Source organism: Choloepus didactylus, chromosome 4 (assembly GCF_015220235.1).
Source record: "Choloepus didactylus isolate mChoDid1 chromosome 4, mChoDid1.pri, whole genome shotgun sequence".
Lineage (NCBI taxonomy): Eukaryota > Metazoa > Chordata > Mammalia > Pilosa > Megalonychidae > Choloepus > Choloepus didactylus.
In genome coordinates this window covers 172,783,857-172,807,843 of record NC_051310.1, presented here as the reverse complement: position 1 = coordinate 172,807,843, position 23,987 = coordinate 172,783,857, and the positions used below count along the sequence as shown (strand labels likewise).

The 23,987-nt window shown below is 36.3% G+C and overlaps 1 protein-coding gene across 8 annotated transcripts in view; it reads right to left on the bottom strand.

Moving 5' to 3' along the window:
* Positions 1-23,987, bottom strand: part of MIPOL1 (mirror-image polydactyly 1) — a 521,065-nt gene that overhangs the window by 295,517 nt on the left and 201,561 nt on the right. For all 8 annotated transcript variants that reach the window (XM_037834851.1, XM_037834854.1, XM_037834848.1 and 5 more), the window contains one exon: positions 11,724-11,853. In XM_037834851.1, the coding sequence (XP_037690779.1) occupies positions 11,724-11,853 (130 nt within the window). The remainder of the gene's footprint in view (positions 1-11,723; positions 11,854-23,987) is intronic.

Genomic DNA, 23,987 nt, shown 5'->3' with positions numbered 1-23,987 from the left:
CAGGTTTCTTCGACTCTGGAGACAAAGGTGGCGAAAGGCTTACTCGGCTCCTGGAAGAACTTGGTGAATTTATTAGGCCGACAGGCAGAGCAATTGGCAAACGCGCGTAAGGCGATGCCTCTGAGGACAGTCCAGAAGGTGGCAGGGACATTAATATAAGCAGACGCATTTAGAAATGCTCCAGTGCCCAAATAGGCTTCAGGGGGATGATAGACTCCAAGGGCTGCGTCTTGCTCACTTTGCTGAGCTGCTTCTGCCTGGAAGTGAGCACGCCAGTCAACAAACTGACCGGGGTTAAGAATGGAACGGGCAAGTGAGGCCCAGTCTTGGGGGATGCAATAGTCCATGCCGAGATCCTACAGTATTTGGGAAGCGTATGGGCTACCTAACCCGTCCTCCCTGACGGCCCTGCGAAGCTGCTTGATAGTATCTGAGTCAATGGGATACCAGTCATACGGTTTCTGTGGGGTGGGGGCAAGGTTAAGAGGAAAGCAGCGAAAAGCACGAGAGAAAGGAGGACGCGCTTGCAGAGGGCCTGGCACGGGAGTGGGGGTAGGGGGAGCGTTGCCCCAAGGGTTGCCTTGAGGTGTAGAAGGCAGCCAGGGGTTGTTAGTCGGCAGGGTGGAAGGAGCGGCGGCAGCTGCCGGTAGCGGCTCCGAGGGGGAGCTCGCCGAAGGGGGAGGTGGGAGTGGGAGGCCCCAAGCGTCGCAAGATGGCGGCGTGGTGGGCGTGGCTAAGACACAAGATGGTGGATCAGCCCCGCCCTGTGAAAGGGCGGGGTTCAAGGCATAAGATGGTGGACTAACTCCGCCCTGTGGAAGGGCGGGGTAAAGCGTATGCGGTTTCCGGCCCAGCTTAGGGCTGATGTCATCGCCGGAGCATTTCCTCCCCTCGATGGAAAAAGAAGGAGGAAGTTCGCCATCTTGGCGTGGCGCAGTGTTATTTTGCTTTTTGGGAGTCACCTCGAGCGCGTTGTTAATCTGCTCGACTAAGGACTCCGTGTCCGAGTCATGATTTGAATTAGTATCGCTATCTGAATCTGTTGGCTGGGTTGATAGGGCCTCCTTGGATTTAACGGGGCCTCGATCAGGGGGGAGGGAGCCTTGAAGGCAGGAGCGGATGGTTATCAAAGTGGGGAGCAAGCCGGGAGGGAAGCGCTTGCTCTCATGTTCCATGGCGTTGGTGACCCGATCAATAAGGCGATCATAAGTAACAGGGTCCCAGAGATGGCAAGTGGTGAGCCATGGGTTAAAGGGCAGCAGGAGGTCCCAGTACACTTGCAGCTGCCGAACAGACACTTTGTAGCGATGAGTGTCTAGGAGACCCGCTAGAGCACGAACTTGAGGTGCCTGGCACGTAGACAGACGATTACCCATAGCTGAGGGGGGAGGAGGGGGGGTTGTTTACCGAGCAGAGAGAATGAGATAAACCCTGGCCTTGAGGCCGAAGGAGACGGCGAGAGCGGAAAGCAGTGCCCTTTGGCAACGGGAGTAGTTGGGGGGGGGGCGGTTGCAAAGAGGCACACGGCGCCAAATGAGGAAACAAAGATACAAAGAACTACAGCAAAGTAATGGAGGGGAAGAGGGAGAGTGTTAGGAGGAACGGGGGTCATAGAAGTGCGCATACAAGAGGACGAAGAGAGCGTGGGGGAAGGGAGGAGCGGCTTCGGAGCAGTGAACCTCCCACGGCTCCGGAAGCGGCGAAGGAGAGGCGGCCCTTACCTTGCAGGCGAGGAAACGGGAAGCTGGAGAGGCGTCCGGGCGAGCGGGCGACCTGCCAAACTGTTGTGTGGAGACGTTCCTCACACGGGGCACCAGTTGCGGTCGCGGTTACTGCTTCTAGGGGGAGGGGCGGCCGGTAGCTGAGCCCTCAGCTCTCGGGGCTGCTTAAAGGGTACCGGCGGCGGGGGCTCTTTCCCGGAGGCGAGGGCGAGGCGGAGGACTTGGCCGGGTCCTCGGCGGGAGGCGTGCAAGGTGAGGAGGGCGGCGATAAGGACAAGACACTCTTCATCCAGTAGGAGTATGCGCCAAAGAGATTTATTCAGGGGTGATTACAGGTTATATAGGCTGGTAAGAAGGGCAGGGCTGGAAAGGAGGTGAAGCAGCCTTAAATGGCAATACTGAAGGGAGAGGGGCTAGGATTGGTTCTGAGAGAACGCAGGAGCCGTTGCAGCGGGGCGGGGGTTGTTCTGGCCACGGTGCATGCGCGCTGGCGGTGGCAGGAGTGGCCTTGGCACAAGGGAGTGTGTGGGTAAGATAAGGAAGTGGGGAAAGGGCAGTTGGGAGAAAGGCGGTTTCCTCCGGCAAGCCTCCCCTGCCAGTGGCATTTTGGGTGAGGAAAAGGGAGCTGCCTTGACCTCGCTCCCCAGGCTCGGGGGGGCTGCAGAGGGCACTAACGCCCGTACCTACTACCCTCCCCAGGGGGTGATCAGGTCCCCTGGCCCAGGCCTGGCAAGCCGAGGTACAAGCTCAGTCACCCGCACACTAACTTCCATCTTTCCCAGCCTGCTGCCACTATGGAACAAATCATCTCCTGTAAGTCATATTAAACTCATGTTTAACTCTGTGCCTGATGTGTTCTTGGTCCTAGGGCTAAGCTGGGTTGTGAAAGGAAAATTACAGATATGCAAGAGGGAAATTCTAAAATGAATGATGTGTCCAGGTTAGAGACATCACTATGAACTCATGTTTGGCTTAATACAGAAACAGATTTTGATGATTTGGAGGGTTTATGGACTCCAGAAGATTATGTTCCTAAGCGCTGATCCATTCCTCTGGGTACGAACCTACTGTAGAAGGGACTTTTTGATTAGGTTACTCCAACTTGGGTGTGGCCCAGGGGAGGTCTTAATCCTTTTACTGGAGTCCTTTATAAATGGGATGAATACAGAAACAGAAACAGAAAGAAAGCCACAGAAGCTAAGAAAGCTATGGAACCAGAAGGCTGGAGGCAATGAAACCCAAAGAAAAAGACCAGCAGATGCTGTCATGTGCCTTACCATGTGACAGAGGAGTGCAGAATTGCCAGAGCCAGACTTTGAGAAGAAAGCATCACCATGATGGTGCCTTGATTTGGACATTTTCCCAGCCTCAGAACTGTAAGCTTGTAAATTAATAAATTCCCATTGTGAAAGCCAACCCATTTTATGGTATCTGCATTTCGGCAGCATAGCAGACTAGAACACAGATGGGTAGGCATTTAAATAATTATAGATATATGTGTATATTTCAGCTAGTACATATACATATATTTCCTAACTCTGTCTGCTGAGAGGACCTAGAATTAGTCATCTCCTGACTAAAATGAGCAGATTTCGTTTATAACACCATTCTCTAATAAAAAGAAACAGGGCTCTTTGTAGAAATGGCTGATTCTAGGGGTACAGCATAAAAAATACAAGATGACCCTGAAGTATCTTGTAATGCTACACAGTAAGAAAGCGCTCAAAAATAATAAAGATGGGGACATGTCAAAGAGATATAGGAGCCAACTTGCAAGAGCACTCAATGGCTAAAGCTGGAATAATTGGAGCAACAAAAGAAATAACATGGTATTAATCCAAAGTATTAAATAAATATGAGTATACACTGAAATAAATTATTGAATAAATAAATGGGGCAGAAGAGATAAATCTTGTGGACAGAAAAATGGCAAAGAATTTAAGTAGATATCTTCCCCTCCAGAAGACAGAACTTAACTTGACCCTCCCAATACCCTTGAGTATGGGGTGCTCTTAGCTTCCAAAGAGTAGAGTATGAAAAGGTAGATGGGGGGAATAACTTTGCAATGAAGAAACCTGGCAAACACTACCTTTGCAGGCAAGCAAGGTTAAAATCATTTGTGGTAAGTCATGTGTACAGTGTGTATTCTTTTTTATTTTAATAGAAAATCAAGTTTACTGAAGAATTTATACACAATAAAATGACTGTTTTCATTACATAATTCAATGACTTTTATTCACCCATATAATTACCAACATAATCAAGATACACAGAACAATTCCATCAAACTAGAAGGTACCCATGCCCCTCTGTGGTCAATCCCCTGCACATCCAAACTCCTGGCCCCAGACAGTCACTGCTTGCTGCTTTCCGTCACATCAGCTTGATTTTCTCATTACCAGAACTCCACACAAATGGAATTGATAGCATAAGTACTCTTTTGTGTATGGTTTATTTCCCTCAACACGTTTTTAAGATTCATCCATGTTGCTGCATGTATCAGAAGTTTATTCCCTTTCATTGCTGAGTAGTCCATTGTACGGATATATCAAAATTTGTTTAAACATTCACCTGTTGACGGATATTTGGGTTCTTTCTAGTTTATAACACTATGAAAGAAGCCAGTTTATACATCCGTATACAAGATGTGATATGGACATGTTTTCACTCCTTTTGGGTGGAATTGCTGGGCTGTATAAGTATTTGTTTAATTTTACAAGAAACTGCTAAACTGTTTACAAAGTAATTGTATGAGGGTACCAGTTGCTCCACATCCTTACTAACACTGGGGATTGTGAGTCTTTCTAATTTTAGGGACACTATTAAGCATGAAGTAGTATCTCATTAAAGTTTTTTTTCTTTATTAGAGAACTTGTGGTTTACTGCACAATCATGTATAAAATACAGGATTCCCATACGCCACCCTCTTATTAACAGCTTGCATTGGTGTGGATCATTTGTTACAATTGAGGAAAGAACATTTTTATCATTGTTCTATTAACTATAGTACATGGTTAACTTAGAATTCACTGAGTGGTATAGTTCCATGGATGTCTTTGTTTTATTTTTTATTCTGTTACCATACATACAACTTAACATTTCCTCTTTTAGTCATATTCAGATATATATTTCAATGCTGATAGTTATGCTTACAATGTTGTGCTACCATCACCACCATCCATCACCAAAATATTTCCATCATTCCTGATAGGAACCCTGTACATTTTAAGCTTTAAGTACCCATTTCCTATCCGTAACCCATCCCCTGGTAACCTACATTTATATTCTGACTCGCCGAGTTTGCTTATTCTAATTATTTCAAATCAGTGAGATCAAACAGTATTTGTCCTTTTCTGTCTGGTTTATTTCACTCAGCATGATGTAAGGTTCACCCATGTTGTCGCATGTATCAGAACTTCATTCAACATTTTGTTTATCCATTCACTGGTTGATGGACACTTGGGTTGCTTCCATCTTTTGGCAATTGAGACATGGACATCAGTGTGCGAATATCTGTTCGAGTCCCTGCTTTCAATTCATTAGGGTATACACCTAGTAGCAGAATGGCAGAGTCATACAGTAGTTCTATACTTAGCTTTCTGAGGAACTGTCAAACTGTCCACAGTCGCTGCATCATTTTACAATGCCACAGCAATGAATGAGTGTTCATTTCTCTGCATCCTTGCCAACACTTATAATTTTCCATTTTTTTAATAGCAGCCATTCTAATGGTATCAAATGGCATCTCGTTGTGGTTTTGATTTGCATTTCCTTGACAGTTAGTGATGTTCAGTGCATTTTTCCATGTGCCTTCTGATCATTTGTATATCTCCTTTGGAGAGATGTGTATGCAAGTCTTTTGTCCATTTTTTGAGTTGTCTTTTTGTTGTTAACTTAAAGGATTTCTTTATATATTCTGGATATTAAACTTCTATCAGATATCTGGTTTCCACATATTTTCCCCCATTGTGTAGGCTGTCATTTTACTTTCAGGATAAAGTCCTTCATGGCACAAAGTTTTTAAATTTTGATGAGGTCCTATTTATCTACTTTTTCTTTTGTTGTTTGTGCTTTGGGTGTAAAGTCTAAGAAACTATTGCCTAACACAAGATTCTGAAGATGCTTCCCTACATTTTCGTCTAGAAGTCTGTTAGTTGTGGTTTTATATTGAGGTCTTTGATCTATTTTGAGTTGATTTTTGTGTATGGTGTGAGGTAGGTGTCTTCCTTGTTTTTCTGCAAATGGAGATCCAGTTTTCCCAGCACCATCTGTTGAAGAGACTATTCTTTCCCAATTGAGTGAACCTGGAAGTTTGTCAAAAACCAGTTGGCCATAAATTGTGAGGGTTGATTTCTGAGGTCTCAATTCGACTCCATTGGTCTATATGTCTCTCATTGTGCCAGTACCATGCTGTTTTGATTACTATCGTTTTATAATAAGTTTTAAGATCTTCAAGTGTGAGTCTTCCAACTTCATTCTTCTTTTTCAAGATTGTTTTAGCTATCCGGTGCCCTTTACCCTCCCATATAAATTTGATGATTGGTTTCCATTTCTACAAATAAGTGGGATTGCACTGAATCTATAAATCACTTTGAGTAGGAATGATATCAACAATATTTAGTCTTCCAATCCATGAACACAGAATGTCTTTCCATTTATTTCGATTTCCTTTGATAACTTTTAGTGATGTCCTATAGTTTTCTGTGTACAAGTCCTTTACAGCCTTGGTTAGATTTATCGTTAGATGTTTGATTTGCACTTCCCTTATAACTAATGATGTTGAGCATCTTTTCATGTGCTATTGGCCATTCACCTGCTGAAAAATTTTATCCTTTTTTTTTTTTATTGGCTTGTCTGTCTTCTTGAGTTCTAAGGTTCTTTACATTTTTTTTTTTTTTGGATTCAAGTTCTTTATCAGATATATGTCTTACAAATATTTTCTTTCAGTCTGTGGTTTCCCTTTTCATTTTGCTTATTTTGTTTTTCAAAGAGCACAAATTTTTAATTTTGATGAAGTCCAATTTATAATGCTATCATTCGTGATTCATGCTTTTGAATTTCTTTAAGAAATTTGTGCCTATCCCACGATATTGAAGATATTCTCTTATGTTATTTTTAAGTTTCATAGTTTTAGATTTTACATTTAAGCTTACAATCCATTTCAAGCTAACTTTTGTATATGGTCTGAGACAAGGATCAAAGTTCTTTTTTGGGGGGGCCACAAGGATATCTAGTTGTTCCAGATCCATTAGATGAAAAGATTATTTTTTTCCATAATTGGATATACTTGGTATTTTGTCAAAATTAGTTGAGCATAAATGTGTAGTTCTAATTTCTGGGTTCTCTAATCTGTTCCATTGATACTTGTGTCTATCCTTATACCAATATATACTGCCTCAATTAATACAGCTTTTAAAAAAAATGTTCTAGTAACATATGTACAACCTAAAACTTCCCCTTTTAACCACATTAAAATAAATTACTGCCATCCATTACTGAAGGTTATATCATTGGTGATAAGTCATGTTGATAGCATGAACTATTGAAATGATGTTTGAGAATGGCATTTCACTTCCGTTTTCTGCTTCTCCAAAACCCATGTGGTAGTTTGGAGCTATGTATCCCAGAAAAACATGTCTTTAAACTTAATCCATTCCTGTGGTTATGGACCCATTGTAAATAAGATCTCTCTCTTCAAGATGTTACTTCAGTTAAAGTGTGGCCCAAATGATTCAGTTTGGGCTTTAATCTGGATTACTGGAGTCCTTTATAAACAGAGTAAATGTCCAACAGAAAAAAGCCACAGGAAAGCTAGAAGTCAACAGAACCAAGAGGTCAGAAGTGGTGACCCCATGCACTGCCATGTGACAGAAAAGTCAGGGACCAAGGATCACCAGCAGACAGCCCCCAAGAACACCACAGTCTTCTCGGAAAAAGCGTTACCTTGATGATGCCTTGATTTTGTACTTCTCCTAGCTTCAAAACGGTGAGTCAATAAATTCCCACTGTTTAAGCCCATCCTTCCTATAGTATTTGCTTTGGCAGCCAGGAATTTAAAACCACCCATAGCCCCAGTCTAACCAAGAGAAATATTTCAGACAAACCCAAATTGAGGGACATTCTATAAAATACTTGTCAATACTCCCCCAAACTGTCAAAACCATTAAAAACAAGTATGAAAAATGTCACAGACCAGAGGATACTAAGGAGATGTGACATCTAAATGTAATGTGATATCCTGGATAGGATCCCAGAACATTAAAAGAACATCAGGGAAAAACTAATGAAATCTGAATGAAATGTGGAGTTTACTTAATAGTTGTGCATTAATATTATTCTTTCCCTTGCAACAAATGTTCGTAGTCATGTAAGATGTTAATAATAAAGGGAACCAGATAAGAGGTATACAGGAACTCTCTGTACTATCTTCGTAAAACTTTTCTGCAAATGTAAAACTATTCTAAAATTAAAAAGTTTATTTAAAAAAAAATTTGGACATCTAAGCAGACATGGTAGGATGGAGTCTGAACATAGAAGTCTATTTCCCCCACCATAAAACCACATGAACATGAAATAAAAACTAATCAAACAGTAAAGTAAGTAGAACCTCATGTGGTAATTTTTTAAAGTAGGGATGGGGCAGGAGGTGGAAAGATGATGGAGGAAGTTAACCTAACTCTTAATTTTTACCCATGAAAAGAGTTATTAGGAAAAGACAGAGAGTTAACCAAATCCTGAGAATCTTCCACAAATACCATCTGGTTTGGAAATAATCTGAGAGACCAATGAGTTGAATAAACAACCTAGAGGAGAGGCCAGCATTATTGAAGATCTGTACATAGGAGGCAAGAAACATCAAGATTGGCCATTTTCCACTATAATGATGGGACAAGGGAAAGCCTAAAGGTGATACTGGAATCAGGATGCACACAAGACCAGGTAGTGTAAACCCTCCTGAAAGATACTCAACAAAATCCTGTAAAAGAAAGTAGAGGCTAGATCCTCCAACAAAAGGTGTACACAGCCTCAGGGAGATTTTCCAGACCTTCAGCCACACTATATTGCCTGAAGGCTAAAAAGAAAGGTGACAAGGAAGCAATACTTAACCAAGAGATAGCTGCTCAGAGGAGAAGGTAAGTAGGTGTCAAATAAAATGGCAGGATTGCCTATTTTAAGCATGAGCAAGTTGAAATTACATGACATGGCAACTGCGAACATACCACAAATACATCACAAATCATATCACACAAGAGGCAAAAATCATAATGTAAAACACAAACGAAGGGAAAGAAGAAAATTTTCCTACCAGTGATTGACAATTTCAGAAGAACGTAAGAACATGAATTCAATAATACAAAGTTCAAAGAGAAGATATTAAAACAACTGAATATAATGAAAAGGGAAATTGAAGACTTAAGGAAACAAACTGAGGACCAAAAATGAATAAATATTGTAAACATTTAATAAATTAACTGGAAAGAACAGGGAAAGCAGCAATCAGAATTATTAACATACAGGTTTTAGATAATCACAGTGAATGCAGAGAATTTAAAATAATTATGGAGCAGATAACAGATGAGGACAAAAGTACTCCAATATAAGGATATCTGGAACCCCTAAAATAGAAAACCTAACAGTATAGAAAATTCACAAATAAAAATTTCCCTGAAATGAAAGAAGTATTAAATAGTTCTTTAAAGGCCATGCTGTGGTCCCGAAAATATTGTTACAGAATGATCAACACAAACATCTTGATTAAGTTCTACTTCAAGAATAAAGAAAGATTCCTTCAGGTCCAGGCAGAAAAAAAACAGAGTGATCTCAGACTTCTTTTAAGAAAACTCAATTTCAGAAGACAAGAGATAAACAGTTTCACAATGTTTAGAAGGAAAGAATATTTGACCAAGGATTTAATACATAACCAATTTAATTGTAGGAGTAAAAAACACAGGCAGTCTTAAGCATGTTAAACCAGAGAATAAAGCATTTATGGGTCCTTCTTCAAAAAACTGTTTGAAAATGAAATTCCATCACCAAGGATTCTCCACAATAAAGAACTCAGTTTACAAAAAATGCTATGTATGACAAAAGTTCTAGTAATTATTAGTCAAGTCTTTTAAATATAAAATTAAGATTAAACAATAGAGGGTACTTGGTACAGAACCTAATACAACTTTTACAGATATTTTAAAAGTAAAAATAATAAAAGAAATGAAAAAAGGAGGAAATTGAAAAGTACTTCTTTATTTCATAGCCAAATATCAAATGATAATGCTTAACTGAAACATGCATGAAAATTCTTTAACATTTTTCAGTCTCTTTTCTTAAATTTAGAGGGATCCTTAGGGAATTAACTTATCTTATTTAGAGAAAACATTGCTTGAAGTTCAAAATTTCTTCAGTGTCACCTCAGTTTACCATTACTCTTAAATTCAAGTAATACATGTACAGCATTTGCTATAAGCAGGCACTTTTCAATGTTTATTGTATCATTTACTTCTCATCACAACCTATACGGTAGGTACTATTATACCCATTTTGTAGACCAAAACACTGAGTCTCAAGGAATGACTGCACAGCTAAGCAACAGCAAAGCAGGATTTGAACACAGGTGACTGGGCTCCAGATTCTGTCCTCTTAACCTCTATACTATAATATCTCTTGAATAAAGCAGTATGTAGAGAATGACTTGGTTTTTATGAAATTAATTCTATCTATGCATCCATTCAACTCCAACCTTCCTTATAGATAATAAGCAAAGAGAAATATTTGGAATAATGTTCCCCTAATGATAAAGATGGTTATTTGGGAGCCGGGTATGTAGAATTTATGTGAAATTTTGTTTCTATCTTACAATTAGTTGAAAAAGAGTCTTGGGGAAGAAAAGAACCATTAATTAAAACAAAAAATGAATCATATTATCTAATCACATCTTGAACATTGCCATTGTTAAGTTATTTAATGACTTTTAGTTTTGGTTCTCTAATCAACCATGTTTTACTTAGTACTTTACTCTGACCCTCCAAAGAGTCAAGCACAATATTGAGCATAACAAACATGCAATGAGTATATTAATTGATCATTATGAAATATTAGATTACTATATTCGATCTTTACAGGTAACCTATTTCTAGATGGTCTCGAATCTTTCTAACCAGAGAATGTTCTTTAGAGCAGTATTTGCATAATCTGGGAGCTTGTGAGAAATCCACAATCTCAGGCCCTATCCCAGACCTACTAAAACAGAATCAACATTTTCATGAAATCCCCAGGTGATTCATCTGCACATTAAAATTTGAGAGGTGCTTATTTCTAAGGCATTGTTTCTCTAAATGTGGTCCATTATATACCTATATCAGAATCAACTGGGTTGCTTGCTAAAATACTCTTAGGCTCCACCTTATTCTAGGTGTCATTAATATTTAAGAGCCACACTCAATAACCCAGGGATAAAAAGTAGTGAAGAACAATTGGGCTGTATACACAACTATGTGATGATACTATGAACCAGTGATTGTATACTTTGGATGGTTTCTAGGCTGTGTGAATATATCTCAACTAAATGCATTTAAAAAAAAAAAAGTGAAGAACAGCAGTGGAGATATTAAGCAGAGAGCAGTATAAGTACCCAGACTGCTGAAATAAATCAAGAAATTGACAATAAGAAGGAAGAAGAATCTCAAAGGAAGAGAGGGTAAGGGCATCCACAACAGAATTATGAGGTGAGGAATGTAACTGTACCGAGAGATGCTTTTTTTCTTTTCTTTTTTTTTTTAGTGGCTGTTATCCCTAGCATGTAAACTACTAGAATGATGCCAAAGGTTTTAGAAAAGACTATAGGGGTAGGAATTTCCTAGTGTAATATGTAAGATTTAATAACACTAGGAATTTCCTAATGTAATATAAAAGAATTAATAACACTTTCGAATATGTTACCACCACGTAATGCCTACACTTTATAAATGCTCATAACATCATATATAGTTTTAAATTTATACATACGCTTTTAGAGACATTTCCATATGCTTGACTCTTGCAATAGCATCATCTCTCTCCTCATAGGCTAATCGCAGTCTAGACATAATAGCTTCATCACGTTCCCTCTGTGCAAAATATACTTCTTCAACCAGAGCTACAAAAATATATAAACCATAATTAATTAGAGAAAATGAGAAATGAATACTTTTAGCAAAAATAAAAAGCAAAAATAATTCAGTTATTACTTTAAGTAAAGAGCAATTAATAGCTTGAAAAAACATTATTTTTAAAAGCTACTGCAAAATTGGCACCATTTCACACCATAAAATAGCAAAAATTAAAAATCCTAATAAAAAACGTGAGGCTGTGAAATAAAGGAAACTCTCAGATATACTGCTGCTAGGGGTATATATTTTTACAACCATTAAGAGTAATTTGACAACATTTAGTAAAGTTGAAGTTAAGCCTAACTTACAACCTAGCAATTTTCCTCTTTGATACGTAATCCAGAGATATTCTTGCAGATGCAGATGTGTACAAGAAAACAAGTATAAAAATTCTTACAACAACAATGTTTTTAACAGCAAAAAATAAGAAATGACCCAAATGTCCATCAACGTGAACAGGAATAAACCCAACTGTTAAAAATGAATGAAACAGAGGTACATGCTTTTGGAAAAATGTCAAAAACAAAATGTTGACAAAATAGCAAGTTGCAAAGCAAAACAATTCTACGTATTACTTACGGATAGACACAATTAGTAAAAATACATTTTTTAAAAATGCATAGAAATGTTAAACACCAAATTCAGGATGGTAATTACCTCAGTAGGATGGGAGGGAAAGAAATGGGATCAAGGAAGAGAACTCAAAGGCAGAGCTGTGCCAGTTTTGCACTGCACATCTCCAGGAGGCATGTGGAGATGTTTACACATGTTACAATATGAGTAGCTTCTTCCAGATCTGTGCAGTGCTGGACAAGGGGATTTGATGGTATCTGAAATCGTAATTTCTTAAGCATAATCTCTACTTTTTGTACGTCTGAAATCCTTCACATAACTTTAAAAATATCACTGCAATGCTACACAAAGACAGACTCAATATCTCGATCACTGAACCAAATTTTATTTATGCTGCCAAATCACAAGCAAAAGTTTATCACAAAACAAATTTTGTACAAATATTTGAAACAGTCTTTTAGTTTATTAAATACTGGTTTCCTACTAACATGTGTCAAAGATTAATAAAGTCAATTAAGATATTTATCACTGTAGTTACAAATTCTGAGAACAATCCTTTACATAATATCCTTTATATAAGACAATATAAAATGTAATACTGCAGTGGAGAAGCAAAAGCCAAAACTGCTTCCAAGACGCTGAGTCCAAGGAAATAGCAACATATTCATTCATATTCATTCATGCATTCATTTACCAAATATTTATCAAGCTCATGTTTCAGTCACACATGAAATTTTAAGGACTATGAATACAGTGGCCTAAACAATGTCCTTATCATCTTGGAGATACATTTTATTACAAGAAAACAGACAGTGGTGAGAAAAACAGAAAATCAGATAGACAACAGATGGATATATGGATATAGATAAATGGATAGATGGATGGGTGAATGTATGAATGGTAGTCTGATAGTTAACAGGTAGTAAAGGCTTTGAAGAAAAATAAGGATGGATGAGAACAGAGAGATTTGGCAGGTGGGGAAAAGAGCAAACTACTATTCTAGAAGGAGTGGTATAAAAGACCTTTTTAAATAAGTAAAATTTGAGCACTATTCCAATAAAGGGAAAGAAGCCATCATATCTTATGAATATATGAAGGTAGACAAAGCAGAAGAAATAACAGTGCAAAGGAACAGCAAGACCAATGTGACCAGAGCTCCATGAGCGAGGGTAAGAGATTTAGGAGATCATGCTGGGTTTTGAACGATATATTAGGGATTTTAAATATCATTTTAGATATCATTTAAGTGTGACGGTAGCCATTAGACAATTTGGGGCAAGGAAAAGGCAGGAACACATTTATGTCTGAAAAGGAATATTCTGACTTCTGGATGAGAAATAGTCTACAGGTGGGCAAGACTGGAAGCAATGAGACCAATTAGAAAGCTACAGTAATAGTCATAGCAAGAATTCTCATCAACAACTTTCAGAAATGACCCATTCCCTGGAACTTTTAACTACCTAGAAATAAACAGACATGTCCTCCTATGGTTTGGATATTACACTGAAGGTCTTCCAGACTAGAAACAATCAGATTTGTATTTTACAAACTGCTCTACTGCCACCTAACAAATATTAAAAGCAAGATCTGAAAAGGAATGACTTATTTCCAAGAAACTTAACTACAATGAAGAATACAAAAATATCTAGCACCTAAAATGGGAAAATTCATAAAGCTTCCATCCAGCAACAAATCACCAGTCAAGCAAAGAAGAACCCATAATAAAGAGAAAAATCAATCAATTGAAACTGACCAAAAACTGATAAAGATGTTAGAATTAGCCGAAGACACTAAAAAGTTATTAAAATTGTATTCCATTAAAAAAAAAAAAGTTAAATAGAGATAAGGAAGATAGAAAATGAAGCAAAATGAATTTCTAGAGATGAAAAGTACAATGTGTGTGATGAAAAATACACTGAATAAGATTAACAGCAGATTAGGTATTGCAGAAAAAAAAAATGATCTTAAGGATAATTCTATAGAAGCTATCTAAAATAGAAGGAAGAGAATTTTTTTTTAAATGTAAGAGAATATCAATGAAGTGTAGGACAACTCCAAACAGCCTAAAACACATATAATTGGAGTTTCTGAATGAGGAGGAGGAGGCCAGGGATTATATATATATATATATATATATATATATATATATGAAGAAATAATGGTTGAAAAATTTACCAAATTTGATGAAAACTATTATCTGATAGTTCCAAGAAGCTCTACAAACCCCAAGCACAAGAAATATGGAGGCCAACAGACTAAGGCATACCATAATCAGTATACAATACTAATACTTAAGTCAAAATCTTAAAAGCAACAATAGTGAAAAACACACATTATATCCAGAGGAACAAAGGTAAGGACAACAGCAGATTTCTTGTTGGAAATAATGCAAGTGAGAAGAGAGTGAAACAGTGTCTTTAAAGAACTAAAACAAAAAAGTCAACCCAGAGTTCTATAAACAAGGGAAAAAAACTTTCAAAAATGAGGTGAAATAAAGACTTTTTTTAAATATAGAAAAAGCTGAAAGAATTTATCAGAAGATCTGATTAAAGAAATATTAAAGAAAATCCTTCAAGCAGACAGAAAATAATACCACTGGAAACATGCATGTACACACAGCAATAAAGAACATTTTAGATGGCACCTACATGGGTAAATATGAGATATTCATCATAGTAATTAAATCTTAAAATACAAACAAAAATCACAACAATGTAGTATAAGGTTTATAACATGTAAAATGTATGAGAACAATAGCACAAAGGTAGGATAAGAAAAATGAAAGCATATGATTCAAAAGTTTTTATACTACATGAGAAATGGTACATTACTGGAAGGTAAGTGTAGTAAGTTACAGATGCTTAATATGAAACCTAAAGCAACCACCAAAACAACAAAACAAGGAGTTACAGCTAATAAGCCAATAAAAGTCATCAAATAAAATCATTTAAAATATTCAGCTAATTCAAAATAAGAGGAAAAAGGAAACAAAACCAGTGGAGTGAAAATTATAGTTCAGGATAAGTTGGAGTAAACAAACACATGCCAAACTTTCTCTCCAAATGAATGCAACTAAAACCTGGCCAGAATACACAGCACAGCTAATTGAGGTCTCTGAAAAGTAATATTAGTAGACAAACCAAAGAAGATTATCAGAATTCAAACTAGCACTGAAATGGTCATGAGTTTACATTTTATTTTTCTCTGGTATTCCCCAGCTTGGACTCAGTGCAGTCTAAAACCTGGAAGTGAGCACTGTGATACAGAGAGGAGAAACTCTAGTGCTGGCAGAAGGGGAAAAGGAAATTCCTGAAACTCAGAAACAGTGGGGGGAAATAGCCTATTGTTTTCTTTTCTCTATTTCCTCATGTATCAGCCTCCAGGCAATCTCACAGGAAGAGCGCAAAAGCTCAACTGTGAAATCCAGCTAGCACTGGGGAAGTAAAGGAGTCAAAAGTATGAGGGAAGAGAACCTAACCTTCCTCTAATTTGATGGAGCTACAGTTCCAGGAAGGGTATCAAACCCTGTTTTCTTTTCTTTGTCCTCCCGCCACTATGACACAGCCACAGAAGTCAGAAGTCAATGGTCAAAGTACAAAAAAGGGGAGCCCCAAAGATCCAGAAAATACAGAGAGAATAGAGGAGGAGGAGCCCAGGAAAACAATACCATAAAGTTATTTATGATCACCTGTATTCAGACTTGCCCTGCACATGCCTGGATCTGATCCTAATTAGCATACCAAAAACAGTGAGAAATGAGTTCATAAATAAAATGTTGCCACAGTCCCAGACTGACCACTGGTAACCATACATACAAGACAGATTTGAATAGCATTGCAGAGGGTTGGAAAATTACACTCCAAACGTAGGCTTTCACAAACGGCACATCAGACAAGCCTTTTGTGCAAAACTTCCTGGTGGCCAGAATAACACGATGCAGTCACTGCATCCTGCCCAAAGCCCCCCTTTCCCCATCTATATACATTCCAATCCTTAAAAGGGCATACAGCCCACTACTCACTTCATTGGTTCCATGCCTTTGCTTCTCAATTCCCACCCTGGCAGACCCCTGGGTCCAATCACCTCTTGGCCCAGCAGCTAAATCTCCATCCATCTCTACCAACTGACCAACCCCAAAGAAAAAGCAGAAATACAGTTCTCCCTTTGTCTCAAGTGAGCTGCAGCTTTACTTCAGATCCCTGCCATGCTAATGGGGCTTTTCTTTCCGACACCCCGCCCCCTGCTGCTCCAATAAAACTTTCTTGCCTGAAAGCCAATTGGTCTCCATGCCTTCTATGACTGCACCCCAAAATCTCTAACACAGAGGCTTTGAAAACTGAAGTGACATTGGAACCACAGTCCACAGAAAATAGGTCACAACTTGGTACCTGAACCTAATGAGGTTGATTGGGTGCTAAAATATTATCAATATGGTATAAACAAGACCCAGAATCTCATAATGTAATATTCAACTTGTTCAGGATAGAATCCAAAATTATCTGAAATATAAAAAACCACGAAAATCTCACATGAGAAAAGAAAAGAGTAACCAAAACCAAGATGACACAGATTTTGGAATTGTCTGACAAAGACTTTCATGCAGTTATTATAAAAATACAACAAATAAGCAGAACACTTATGAACATTCTTGAAACAAAAGCCAAAATAAAAAAATCTACAAAGAAATAAAAGCTACAAGAGACCCAAATGGAAATTTTTTAACTAAAAAATAAAACTGAATTTAAAAACTTACTGAATAGCCTCAAAAGCAGAGTAGAGATGACAGAAGGAGTGAGTGAACTTAAAGATAGATCAATAGAAATTATACAGTCTGAATCAGAGAGAGAGAGACAAAAAAAAAAAAGACTTGTAGGACAAAAACAAGAAGTAATAAGTTCCTGAAGGTGAAGAGAGTGATTGTTAAAAAATATTTGAAGAAATAAGAGCTGCAGAACTCCCAAGTTTATAAAAGACATTAACCTACAGATGACGTAAGCCAAACAAATTCAAAACAGGATAAATCCAAAGAACCCAGAGATGTCATAGCATTATACTAGTGTGCCAGTTTGAATGTATTATGTCCCCCAGAAAAAGCCATATTCTTTGATGTAATCGTGTGAGGCAGACATATTAGTGGGGATTAAGTTGGAACTTTTAGATTAGGTTGTTTCCATGGAGATGTGACCCACCCAGCTGTGGGTGATGACTCTGATTGGATAGTTTCCATGGAGCTGTGGCCCCACCCACTCAGCATGGGCCTTGAGTAGTTTACTAGAGCACTATATAAACTCAGACAGAAGGAGCAAACTTGCTACAGCCAAGAGGGACACTTTGAAGAATGCACAGGAGCTGAGAGAGAAAAGCTGAGAGAGACATTTTGAAGACAGCCATTGAAAGCAAACTTTTGCTCTGGAGAAGCTAAGAGAGGACAGATGTCCCAAGAGCAACTGAGAGTGACATTTTGGAGAGAAGCTGAAGCCTAGAGAGGAACGTCCTGGGAGAAAGCCATTTTGAAACCAGAACTCCGGAGCAGATGCCAGCCGTGTGCCTTCCCAGCTAACAGGTTTTCCAGACACCACTGGCCATCCTCCAGTGAAGGTACCCAATTGCTGATGACTTACCTTGGACACTTAATGGCCTTAAGACTGTAACTGTGTAACCAAATAAACCCCCTTTAAAAAGCCAACCCATCCTGGTGTTTTGCATTCCGGCAGCATTAGCAAACTAGAACACCAAGTTACAGAAAAACAATGCATTGCCTACGAAAAAACAGAGATTCAAATGACCACAGATTTCTTATCAGAAACCATGGAAGCCAGAAAGAAGTGGCAAAGTATTATGAAGGTTTTGAAAGAAAAGAGTCATCAACTCAGAACTCTATATCCTGTAAAAATATCCTCCAGGGATGAAGGTAAAATAAAGATATTCTCAGATTAAAGAAAACTAAGAGAATTCAAAGCCAGGAGACCTGTTCTTAAAGTACTGGTAAACAAAGTTCTTCGGAGAGAAGAGAAACAATGAACATCAAGAATGAAGGAAAAGCAACAGAAATGAATATGATAGACTATTCTTGGTATCTTTAAAATATGTTTGGTGGCTGAAAGCAAAAAAGTAAAACATGGTCTGGTGGGGTTTTCAACATATGTACATGTAATATATAATATAACTAGACATAAAGGAAAGAGAAAGGTATCCTATATTATAGTAACATGTCTACATTCCAATTGAAGCGGTAAAATATTGATTCTAAAGAAACTGTGAAGAGTTAAACACATTTTGTAATCTCTAGAGAACTACTAAAAATATATTCTAAGAGATGTAGTAAAACTTCACAATTAATAAATTAAAATGGAACCATAATAAAGTTTAAAATAATCCAAAATAAGGCAGAAAACAGAGCAACAAAAAGGTAAATAAATAGCAAAATGGTAGCACTAAATCTAAACACATCACTCAAGCACACAAATTAAAAGACAGAGATTATCAGATTTGATTTTTAGAAGTGAACCAACTATATGTTTATGAAAACTCACTTCAAATATAATGATACAGACAGGTTAAAAATAAAAAGAGGGAAAAAGATATACCATACAAACACAAATTTTAAAAAAGTTGTCATGGCTAAACTAATTCAGATAAAGCAGACTTCAGAGCAAAGAAAATTACCAAGGATAAAAATGACATTAATTATTTATAAAAGGGTCATGTCACCAAGAAAACAATAACTCTAAATGTGTACCTACCTGAAGAAAAAACTGAAGAACTAATGGGAGAAATAAAACAAATGCATAGTTATATTTGGAGACTTCAACACTCTCTAGCAGTTAGAAATAGTAGACAGAAAATGAGCAAGAATATGGAAAAACTAAAGAGTACTATCAAGCAGGAGGATCTAATTGGCATTTATAAAATACTTCACCCCCTGATGACAGAATACACATTCTTTTCAAGTGCATATGGAACAATCAAGCAAGAAATACCAAATCCTGGGTCATAAATCAAACCTGAAAATTTTAAAAAGAACTGAACTAGTACAAAGTGTGTTTTCTGACCAAAAAAGAATTAAAGTAGACAACAAAAACAAAGGATAACAGATAAATCTTTAAACACTTCTAAATAATCCACGGATAAAGTAGGAAGTCTCCAGAGAAATTAGAAAATATTTTGTACTAGAGAAAATGAATATATAACACATCAATTTTGTGTGATGCATATAAAGCAGTCTTTAAAGGGAAATTTATAGCATTAAAGGCTTTAAGTTTACACATGTGGAAGGCTAGAAAAGAAAGAAAAAATAAATTCAAATCAAGCAGACAGAAGAAAATAATAAAGAACAGAAATCAATAAAATTGAAAACTAGAAATACAATAGAGAAAATTCATGATACCTAAAGCAGGTCCTTTGAGAATATCAAGGCATTTAATAAATTTCTAGCCAGACTGAACAGGAAAAAAGTCAAAAAACACAAAATTATACACATCAATAGTGAATGAAGTGACATTACTACATATTTTACAGCTATTAAAAGAACAATAAGGGAATATTATAAACAATGCTATACCAATAAATTTGTCAACTTATATGAAATGGACAAATTTCCTTGAAAGTTGCTAATTTTCAAAGCTCACTCAAGATATCAGATTTTATCATATGCTTTTTTTTGAGCCTACTCAGATAATTATATGATTTTTATTTTCTTGGTTTGTTAATTTATTAAATGACATTGATTGGTAAATCAACCTTGCATTTCAGAAAATGAATCAAAGGCCAAAACGTACAACCTAAGACCATAAAACTTCCGGAAGAAAAAATGAGAAAACCTCTATGTTTTTGGGTTAGACAAAGATTTCTTAAGTAAGACACCAAAAGTATAATTCTTTTAACAAAATTGATAAATTGGACTGAAATTTAATTCAATCAATGTTTTCTGCTTTTCAAAAAGACATTATAAGAGAATGAAAGGACAAGCCACAGATCAGAAGAAAATAAATGTGAAGCATACATCTGATAAAAGACCTGCATCCGGAATATATAAAAAATCTCTCAAAACTCATTAACAAGGAAACAAACAACCCAATTAAAATATGGGCAAAAGATTTAAACAGAATCTTTATCAAAGCAGTTATAAAAATGAGCACATTAACAGGTGCTCAACACTTTCAGTCATTAAGCAAATTAAAACCACAATGACAAAACCATCACATACCTATTAAACTGGCTAAAATTAAGAAGACTGACTATACCAATTATTGTCAAAATGCAAAGCGACTCAAGTCTCATACACTGCCAGTGGAAATGTGCGATACTACAACCACACTGGAAACCAGTTTGGCAGTTTCTTCAAAAGTTAAACATATAACTACTATATGATTTAGCTATTTCACGCATAGGTATTTCTCCAAGAGAAATTAAAGCATGTGTCCATACAAAGACTTGACCACAAATATTTGTAGCATCTATATTTATCACGGCCAAACTGGAAACAACTCAAATTCCATCAACAGGGGAATGGAAAAACAAACTACAGGACAAATTGTGCTGAAACAACTGGGTAAGCATAAAAGAGAATGTTTTTAGTTGACAGGCTAGATTAGTTTAATTAAGAAAGTGTTTCTTGTATGAACACATTTTTTGGAAGAACCAGAACTTCTCGGCACAATTTTCATTGTTTCTTTTTTTTTTAAGGTAGTGTCATTATCACTGTGACTGTACTATTCTGCTATCATAAATCAATTCATCCTGCTAGTTTGAAAGAAACTTCTGCCCAAAGTGAAGAAAACAACAATGAATTTTATTTTTCCCTTCTATTTCTAAACATCACTTCCCAGGAAGGACACTAATAACAGCTTAGAGAAAACAAGATAGTGCATTGGGAAGAATATGGGCTTTGATTCAGATCTAAGATATTAACATATTAAAGTCAGGTAATCATGATTTCTTAAATTATTCTAGTCACAGTTCAAGTGTGTAAAATATATAAAACCAGCATTTACAGTTGTAAGGGAAAATTACATTAGATAATATATGTAAAGACCTCAGCCAGATAAGCAGCTTGTCAAAAAAATATTAGCTCCATTCCACCACTAACATCAACCCACAGACGTACAATTTAACTTCATTTCTAGTCACATTAAAAATTAATTTTCATTAATTTGGACCATTTATTAAAAATTCATTCAAAATTCCTTTTTGCATTTTTATTGGCATGTAAAAATTACAAATAGTAACTGAAAGAAAATCTTCCTCAGAATCCATTCTATACATATATGCACTTAGAATAATGACCTAGTAGTTTATAAATATCGTGATATTCTAAGAGGTTCTAAAATTTTTACATTATAAAATACCTCATTTTTGGGCCACATAGGAATGACAAAATGAAGTTAAATAGTGGTTTCAGTAGAGACTAACATGTATAACATATTACCTTGAAATATTCTGGTGTACTGAAAGGCTAAAATATTAATTACTAAACCTTAAATGCAAGTAGGTTTTCAATGACTTCTGTAGACTGATGAGATCTTCATAAAGTGACATGTAATATAAACTGTGTTCCACTTCATATGAAATTTCACCTGATGAAAAAGTGAAGAGTAGCAATATCAAGGGCTTCATTATAAATCTAGTTATCTCTAGCTTAAATATAAGTGATTTACAAAGAGGGCTTACTTGGTCTTGTGTGATCAAGAGAAAACATCCCCCCACTCCCGTGGTATTTCAAATCCAAAGATGTATATATTATGTGTATTTAAAGGAGATTACCTTCTGAGTATTCTAAGATTAAATTTTTAAATGCCAGAAAATACATATATATACAACCTGGTTATATGTTTGGAAATAATGGGAAAAGTTTTACAAAATTAAAGTTTTATTGAATGACAATTTTTAACATCTTATATGTGAAATTTGTTGGTTATGAAAAATCTGATTCTTCCTAAAATTTAGTACTTTTAAAGGATCAATATGCAACTCTCAAACATTTTTAGTAAAGAAAACTTAATTGTAAACATTGAGCTTTTCCACGGTAGATGACTATTACAAAGTTCACTAGAAAATCAATATAGCATTTTAGTTGGAATTTGCTCATTAAACACCCACGGCTCTAATGCAAATTATGATGGAATGAATAAAGCAAATACGCATGCTTCTTTCTTTTTATTAAATGTAAAATCTACTGTTAATTGCATCTCGTATGTCATACAAACTTTTATCCTTAACTATTAAATAGAAGCTTTAACAAAAGTCATTAGAGATTCTCCTTCTTTGACTTGAATAAATTTCAATATTTGTTCAGTAAAGGTTCACAGCAGTTAAATTACATTAACAAATATTATTAGCTACTATGTAAGCCAACCAAGTAAAATACTTATATTGTAGGTAAAACAAATCATTGGGTGTTTACAATAATATTTGGATATCTCCATTTTTAAACATGGTTATCAAACATCCTATAATTCTTAGTCAAATGAGAAAGATTCAGAGAGGATCACTCCCATCCTCCACCAAATACTCAAATTTGTTTAGTAAGCTAATTGTTTTCTAATATGGGCAAGACTAAATATGAAGAAGCTGAACCATATCAAGTATGAGTTCATTGAGTCAAGGCAAAGTACATATTTTCTTAACAGAACCCAAGTCCATTGACAAACCCATATTCCACACTTTTCATACTAGTTTAAAAATATAGTAGGAGACAGCATATTGAAAACCACTCTAGTTAACAGTGGGTCATGATTCTCTAAATAACAAAATTTGGATAGACAGTTCCCAGGAAAAAGCATCTATGTGTTAACATCCTCAAGGTCATTATGCAAATATAAAAGACTGAAGAAATCATTAGGATTTGAAACACATCAAATAATCACTGAATACAACTCATGTTCCAAAATTCGAGGCAACAAATATAATACAGACAATAGTTTTGGAAAAGACAGGCCTTTTCTATATATAAAAGAATCTCTGATTCTATGAATACCTACACTTACTGCTTTACATGAGCATTAACCATTTGAGGGTATTTATAATGATACTAAATGGATTCTTTGCAAATATGAAATATGATAACTAGTGTTTTATGAAATCACCACATATATTCTAAAATCAAAAACATTATACTGCCTTTTTTAATAAGTTAATTTTATATTTATTTTTAAATTACAAACTTAATACCTAAATATCATAGGAAACTTCACAAATACAAAAGAAAAAAAATAATATTACCCTAGTACAACTATGCTGATTTCTTCTGAGCCTGGACTGGATGGGCTTACCAAACAATATGGAAGATTTTAAATGGGTAAAGTTTCTTACATTTGATATATTTCCTCCAGTCTTTTTTTTGAACGTATTTTTCCTTTACATAGTTATAATCAGAGTGTACATACAGTTCTATACCCTGCATTGACTACTTCATCATAAACATTTTCCATATTTCTTAAGAATGTTCATAGCCACAATTTATCAGGATTCCATAATAGCCTATCAAGTGGATGTATTTTAACTTAACCATTTCCCTTTTTTCTCTTTTCTTTGTTTATTTTTTTAACAG